The 8,452-nt window shown below is 40.5% G+C and overlaps 1 protein-coding gene across 1 annotated transcript; it reads left to right on the forward strand.

Annotated features, from left to right (window-relative positions):
* Positions 1 to 947: 947 nt before the first annotated feature.
* On the forward strand, positions 948 to 6,648 carry LOC149832149 (zinc finger BED domain-containing protein RICESLEEPER 3-like). The gene is made up of 3 exons (XM_090012366.1): positions 948 to 3,301; positions 3,393 to 3,621; positions 5,394 to 6,648. The coding sequence occupies exons 1-3, from the start codon at positions 2,574 to 2,576 to the stop codon at positions 5,403 to 5,405; spliced, it is 969 nt and encodes a 322-aa protein (XP_089868492.1). The 5' UTR covers positions 948 to 2,573; the 3' UTR covers positions 5,406 to 6,648.
* Positions 6,649 to 8,452: the final 1,804 nt, after the last annotated feature.

The raw sequence follows: 8,452 nt of genomic DNA on the forward strand, positions 1-8,452 counted from the left end.
CACTTGAACCTGATTTGAGACAATAATACTGAGTCCAGATCTGGGCCCAATCTAGCCCATCATAAGAGAAACCATACTCAGATCCTATATAGATTACATGAACCAGACCCAAACCATACCCGATAAGATAATATTTTTTATCTTTTTTACATTGAAAATTTACGAATCTTCTTTGAAACTAGAGTCGGACCCAAGTCTGGTGTGAAATTTTACAAACCAAACTCGTTCTATATATTAATTGGACTATTTGGGTTGTACCCAGCTTCTAATCGGTCATTCTTATTTATTACTAAACCCTAACCCTATACGGTTTGGTATGGGTCGGGCCTAGCTACATCTCACCTCAGTATGAACCGTTTACAATTTTCTGATACGGCTAGAGGGGGAGACCCATACTATACCAACATCTCTTTTGGTTCTTCGGTCATCCAGAGGTGTGTATATTCTCATTCCGCTAGGATTCAGTATCATGAGTCATATATCATCGACTTTTTTTCTGAAAAAACAGTCTTCCAGTATCTAGTGACGGTTTATGTCATGATTAGTATAGGAGTTACTGGATGAGTAACCTGTTCCGCCTAGGGATGGCAGTGGACTGGGGGAAAGCGGGGCCCCGCCCCGCCTCGCCCCGTTTGGACCGGGGATGGAGGGTATGAAACGGGGATGGAGGCGGGGACGAAGGTTAAAATCCATCCCCGTCCGGGGGTGGAGGCGGGGATGGACGTGCACGTTCCCCCGCCCCGCCCCGCCCCGCCCCATCCCCGCCCCATCCCCGCCCCGGCCCATCCCCGCCCCGGCCCCGGCCCATCCCCGTCCCGGCCCCGCCCCGCCCCATCCCCGTCCCGGCCCCGCCCCGGCCCCGCCCCATCCCCGCCCCCAACCCTTATACTCTTAGTTGTTTTATTTACTAACCCTAACTTCCTAATCCTAACCCTGGAGCCGCCGAGCAGGGCCATCGTCTCTTCCCCTTCCCCAATCCCCATCCGCACTGTCATTGGAGCCGGGCTGTCGCCGACCACCATTGGCCGTCGCCGACCACCGTTGGCCGTCGCCGACCATCTCCTCCCTCTTTTCTTTTTCCTTTCCCCGTCTGTAGCCTTGCATCGTCGGAGCAGCGTAAGTTCTCTTTTAGCTTGAATAGTTTAGAGCATAGCGCCCGCTTGATCATGAGTAGGTCAGGTGATAAGAGTAACTACTTGCTTGGCCTGGGTGGGATAGGTGATCAAGCGTTAGCCTTTGTTACTTTGCAAATTGAAAGGGGTTAAAATATGGTAGAGAGCAAGCAAGGTAGCTTGTCGAGAAAAAGAAAAACAGGAATTTTCCAAAGCTGATATTTGAGAAATGTGGAATTTTGAATCTTCTATTAGTAGAAATGTTAAGAATCTTGGAAATTTTGCACACTTGGTTTCATGTAACCACTCCCTAGATTTGATGAAAATCTGGAACTTTTTGTTGGTATTTGGTAGTACATAAATAGTTGGAATGACAAAAACCGTGACAATGTGACTTTTTTACTTTTTTTTTATCATCCAAATGTACCCTAAGTTTAAAATCCTAGGTTTCGTGAAGGATGCTTCCTTTTCTTAATGCTTTTACTTCATGGCTTGGATACCATTCTTCTTGTTAGTCTATAAGTCACCATGTGAGGCGATTTTCTGATTTATGCAAGTGACCACAAAAATCTAACTCGATTAAATGAAGATGTATGAAAGCAATTGAATCCAAGCTAATTTTTCAAGAAATTCATTCTGTCAATGTTTCCTGATTAAATTACGATAAATTATATAAAGTAATCAGCTAGAAATATTTTCTGGGCAGCTTACAATTATGCTTACTAGTGCAACTATAATTTGGTTTGCGAAACACCTGGTTCAATGCTATTTCTAGAATGTCCGAGCCCTAAGATTCCCTTGTTCTTAAAACTTGGTTGTTTTATTTTTTGTTGCCACATGCAAAATCGTCCACCTTGACATGGTCATAACCCTTAGGCCAGTCCAGATGCATCTTTGATATCAAATGTGCTCAAGTTGACCTGTACCTTGAATGTACTATGATAATCATGCAAGCCTGACTGGAATGCTTTTGCATTTTTCAACTGCATTTCTTGGGGATTAATTTAAAGTTGTAAGGATTAATCCATGGTTGGTAATAGCTTGTCCTTAAAGGTCATGTTTTTTATTTTCTAGTCTGGTTGTCTGGATCTGTACATTGCTATAAATCGTGGTAAGTTTATAATGATATTTTCCTTTTATTTGGAGTACAGTGAAAATATTTGGATATACTAAATATTCAGCTTGGACTGTATGATAATTATGTGTCACTCTACTACTTGATAGCGTGCCTTTCTCTTTATTAAATATTTTTCATCGAAGTTTCAAGCTTATTGCACCTGCTAACATCCAAGCCATTTTCAATTTTGGTTGGTTTCGGTTGGTTCAAGTTGTTTCTGTATAAAATTTAATTATGGAGAAATCAATTAAAGTTCATATCTGATAAGCAGTCTGAATATTTGTTGATAGTCTCTTTTTTGTGAATGTTTTGTAGATCTATAAGTTGGTGGCCAGTAATTTGATATGGAAGAGGAAGAACCATTAACCAATAAATTAAGTTCTCAACCTTCCAGTTCACATAGTATGTCTCAAGCTCTGGTTACACCAGTTGATAGCAACCATGTTTCAATGGAAGATAATGAAGATCAATCAACTGATTCAGGTAGATTTGCACTTGAACAGACAAGTAGGCATAAATCAGTTGTATGGAAACATTTCACTAGGAAAAAGATTGGTGGAAAGGATAAGTCAGAGTGCAATCATTGTCATAAATGTCTTGCTGGTGGTGCCAAGGCTGGAACTACTCATTTGCATGATCATATTAAGATTTGTCCTAGGCTTAAGCATAATAATATGAAGCAATATATTTTGGCTACAAACAATGCTACAGTGAATGCCGAAAAAACAATAGAGAATTGGCAATTTGTTCAAGATGCTGGAAGAAGGGATCTTGCTATGATGATTATTCTACATGAATATCCTCTTAGTATGGTTGATCATTATGGGTTTAGAAAATATTCTAATACTCTTCAACCCTTGTTCAAAATGATTACTCGAAACACTGTAAAGAAAGATATTCACAAAATTTATAATGTGGAACGAGACAAGACAATAAAATTGTTGGAAAAAACTAAGAGTAGAATTGCCATCACTACAGACATGTGGACATCTTCCAATCAAAAGAAGGGATACATGGCTATCACTGCACACTTCATTGATAATTCTTGGAGATTGCAAAGTCGAATCATAAGGTACTTGTCAAATGTCAATCATTTTTTTTTAATTCTTACTAACATGTTTTTGCAATATCAATATTTAATCGCCTTATTAAATTATGTTCAGGTTTTTATATGTACCTTATCGACATACCAAAGAAGTTCTTGCTGAGTGTTTGATGGATTGTTTGTTTGAGTGGAACCTTGATAGAAAGTTGATAAGTTTGACGATGGATAATTGCACCACTAATGATGCAGTTGTAGATATTTTATTGGATAAACTTCCATTTGGTTCATTAATATTACATGGACGGTTGTTTCATATGCGTTGTTGTGCCCATATTCTCAACTTGATTGTCCAAGATGGTTTGAATGTGATTGAAGAAAGAATTGAAAGAATTCGTGATAGTGTTGCTTATTGGACATCATCTCCCATGAGAATACAAAGATTTGAAGAGTCTGCTCATCAAATGCATATTTCAATTACCAAAAAACTTGCTCTTGATGTTAAAACTCGATGGAACTCAACTTTTATCATGCTTCAAACTGCTTTGCTTTATAAAGATGTTTTTACTCGTTTGACATATCGAGATCTCCACTACAAGCGTTGTCCGACGGAAGAGGATTGGGAGGTGGCACAAGACAATTGTGAGAAATTAGAGTTATTTCATCGTGCAACAGAATTATTTTCAGGTACAAAGTATCCTACAGCAAATGCCTACTTTCCAACTATTTGTGGGATTAGAGTTGAGATGACTAAGTGGCTAAATGATCCAAAAGATGTTGTGAAAAACATGGCGCTTAGAATGCTAGAAAAATTTAATAAGTATTGGAGTGTGATCCATGGTATTATGGGAGTGGCCACTGTTTTAGATCCAAGATACAAGTTGAGCATGTTGGAATATTATTACAAGAAGATTTATGGAGACAATGAGGCTTTAAATGAAATTATGAGGATTAAGAATCTTTGTGTGGAGTTGATTAGTGAATATGAAAAACAAGAAAACAACTCCAATGAACCTGAACTTTTTCCTCCTCCTCCTCAATCAAGTATTGGATCCAAATGTTCACTAATTGATGATCTTTCTGACTTTGATAAGTTTATACAATCTAAAGATATTGAAAAAGCATGTGGGAGATCAGAATTTGAACATTACTTAGAAGATGGGATGATACCAAGAACTCCAGATTTTGATATACTATCATTTTGGAAGTCAAGTGGTCCCAAGTATCCTCTTCTACAAATGATTGCAAAGGATATATTTGCCATTCCTGTCTCCTCAGTTGCTTCAGAGTCTGCTTTTAGTACAGGCGGAAGGGTGATCAGTCCACATCGTAGTAAACTCCTTTCAACTACAGTAGAGGCTTTGATGTGCTCTCAAAATTGGTTGTGGGCTGAAGCACGAGGTAATGAAATTTCATTTTTTTATAATTAGTGAATGCTTATGTTATAATGTATAACTAATGCATTATTTTTAATTTATAGGTTCATCATCATCGAAGGATCCACAATGTTACACATTCTTAGAAGATATGGATGTGGTAAATTTTATTCTTTTACTCACTTCTTTTATCTGCTACTATTACTTGTTAACAAAATCTATTTTGTTTGGTTCATAGGAAAGTGAAGTAGAAGATACAAATGCTATCAATGCTGATGATATTTAGAGTTTAATGAGCTAATGGTAATTCTTTGATGTTCAACAAAATCACTTAATGTTGTATTGCAGCTAATGATATAGTGCATTTGACTATTCCACAGGTCTTGGTTGTAAGAAATGACTTGAAGATGGGGAAAGGGAAGATTGCTGCTCAATGAGTTACAAACTTACACGAGTTGCCTTTATTCATGAAAGTTCCTGTAGATGACACAATTTTACTTCTGCCAGGGTGAGTGCTCAGACCTATGCGGTATCTCAGTGAAACATCTTAATAGGTCTAGCTGTGGATTTGCTGATGCTTAAGCTGTTCATGCATGTAATTTGTAAGGAGATGCCCTTAGTTTGATATATAGTCTCGTTAGTAGGCCAAGCTGGACGTTCAATGGTTATCTGCTGTATGCTTGATTAAAGAGAATTTTGGCTACTATAGCCCATGATAGTTGATAAAGTTCACAAAATCCAAGTAGGTCACTTGTTAGAACTTATCTTCAAGGATTATTCTGTCCAATCTAAAATAGCTTTGATATGTAAGTGTTTGGTTCACATATGCTGACTACTTATAACAGTTGCTAAAGAAAGACTGCTGATTATTTATGTACCATTGAGATAAGGGCATGTTGCTACATTAACCAAGTTAATGTAAATCCAATGCTATCTAGATATTGTGGCCAAGTTCCATTTCTTGGATCCTGAACCAAAATGTTATTTGGAGACGCCTAGAAGTCCGACACTTTTGTGTTCAGTCATGTTTGATACTGACACCGACACCAACACTTCTTGACATGGGTTGGCATGATTATTTTCTAACTTTAAAGTGCCCAATACTATTGGTATGCTAGATATGGCATGTCATATGGTGAATAGTGATGACCTCTAGCAGAAAATAGCCTTTTGAGCTTTATTTTTCACAAGATCTTAGAAGTTTTTCATCAAAATTTCAATGTTTTTACAAATTATATGTGTAGGTTTTAGCAGGTCTGACAAAGTCTCAGGCACGTCACTATGCTGTTTGTAGCTCTTCAATCCCAAAGTTTTTCCGCCTTTTTTGTCACAATAGCTTCAAAAATAATTTGAATCTACTTAGTGCAGTGTTACCTGTGACTGTGAGCATCTGCAAATTACAGAAGAAAAATGGATATGTTGATCAAAAGTTGGGTTTTCTCTGTTGCTATATGGAATAATTGAGCTAAAATAAGGTAGCTATGAACTAATAGTGGTATTACAGGTTATATTGGTTTTTAACATATGATCCATTATGTTTACAAACACCTTCCCTTGCTTGAATGAATATTTGTGAGACTTATGCTTTGGTCTGGGGGTGGGGGGAAAGGGTGCATTTATTGCCTTGTTTTTCATGACTGCGTGGAGTTTTGGCACATTGCAAAAATTAAAAGCTAAAAAATAGTAAATGAAGGTTGAAACTTTCTTAGATTTGTTGTGAACAAAATGGCCTGATTTCACTGAGATACCCAAAAAAACTCTAACAACATGTTTTTTTCTAGTCAAGTTGGGTTTGTCACCCTTGGCGGTATTGTTGAGTTTCTGCTATTGTAGAGCTAAGGCCTGATTTCTCTGTTGGTGTTGGTTTGATACCATGAATTTCGTGGAAAGAGCTGTAGCAAGTTTATAGGTTATGCGTTATCTTGACTGTTTTCCATGTGGATGAATTCATTTATCATCAACTGGAATATTAACGTGAATGATTTGTAAGTAGGGATGCAATTTGACGGGGACGGGGGACGGGGACGGGGACGGGGACGGGGACGGGGACGGGGCGGGGACGGGGACGGGGCAGGGACGGGGCGGGGACGGGGACGGGGACGGGGCGGGGGTGGAGGACATGAAACGGGGATGAAGGCGGGGGTGGAGGATAAAATCCATCCCCGCCGCGGAGGCGGGGCGGGGGTGGAGGATAAAATTTTGAGGCGGGGCGGGGGTGGAAACCTTGTCCCCCGCCCCGCCCCGCCCCACTGCCATCCCTAGTTCCGCCTGAATATGGTTGGGGAGGTGGCTCGTGGTAGTCTTAGTATGATGCCTATAGCAACGATGGCACTGATGGGAGCAAGAGTCAAGGGCACCACTGTAAGACTCTACACTATTGCAAAAGGTCGAATTCAGGGTCGAAGGTGGGAATGATGCAAGAAATCGCCACTGAGAGATAATTTAATCACATCTTTGCTTCCTAATTTTATTTCCTTGTTTTTTAAAATTCTGTTAGTACTTGTATTGTTCATAAATCTGCCCTGTATAGCTCTTCCTGTAGTCCTGAAAGAGGGCTGGAATGGGGACATGTTCAATGGAGAAGTGTTCTTTCAACCCCAAGGGTGACAACCCTAATTGGACTCTGCAACCATATTTTTTATGTAGACTGACTATCTAGTGTTTATATTTATTTAACTGTTAATAGTTAATTGTTGCATGTCTACGTAGCCCAACCGTTGGGTGGTCCTCATAAGTTGTCTTATGGCTATATAACTTTATATCTTCCGCTTAGTCATAAGGTACATCTTGTGCTACCAAACTCGTTCTTAATTTAAGAATTAATATTAGCATACAACCTTGAGTAGTATTTTATTCTATGTGAACTTGTACACTTGCCACTTCGACATGCCTGAGTTTTATCTAATTCACATGTTTAATAAAAACTTCTTCAGTGACCGATCACTACAAGAAAAATGTTAATTAGCGACGGAAATTTGCGATGGATTTTTTCCGTCGCAAATTAGCGACAGATTAGCTAGAGAAAATTTTCTTAATGAATCCGTCGCTAAGTAGCAACGGATTAGCGATGAAAGTTGTTTCATCGCTAATCCGTCGCTAATTAGCGACGAATTAACGACAACAATTATTTCGTCGCTAATTCTCAATACAAGAAAAACATTTTAGCGAGGGAATTTTTCCGCCGCTAATTAGCGACGGATTAGCGACGAAATTTTTTCGTCGCTAATCCGTCGCTAATTTTCGATTTAAACCGAGCGCGAAATTTTCCCTCTCTCCCTGTTTGAAATTTAAATCGACCGCGCTCAATTTAAATCGACCGCGCTCGATTTAAATCGACCGCGCTCGATTTAAACCGAGCGACGTCGGAGAGCTTATTGGAGAGCATGTACATGAGAGTGGAAGACGGTGACGCCGAAGGACAGTCGGCGATCGCTGGAGGACGTCGGCGCCGGTTCACGGAGGACGACAATGCCGATTCACGGAGGACGGCGACGCCGGAGGACGGTCGACAATCGCTGGATGATGTCGGCGCCGATTCACGGAGGACAACAACGTCGGTTCACGGAGGACGGTGACGGCGGAGGATGGTCGGCGATCGCTGGAGGACGTCGGTGTCGGTTCACGAAGGACGATGACGCCGGTCCACGGAGGATGACGGCGACGCCGGTTCACGGAAGATGACGGTGCCAGTTCATGGAGGACGGCGACGCCGGAGAGCACCGGTTCATGGAGGACGGCGACACCGGTTCGCGATGAGGCAGAGCGATCGTTATGTGCATGCAATGCCTGTCGGGTGCGGTATAAG

Source organism: Nuphar pumila, chromosome 7, assembly GCF_984573655.1.
Source record: "Nuphar pumila chromosome 7, dmNupPumi1.hap1.1, whole genome shotgun sequence".
NCBI lineage: Eukaryota > Viridiplantae > Streptophyta > Magnoliopsida > Nymphaeales > Nymphaeaceae > Nuphar > Nuphar pumila.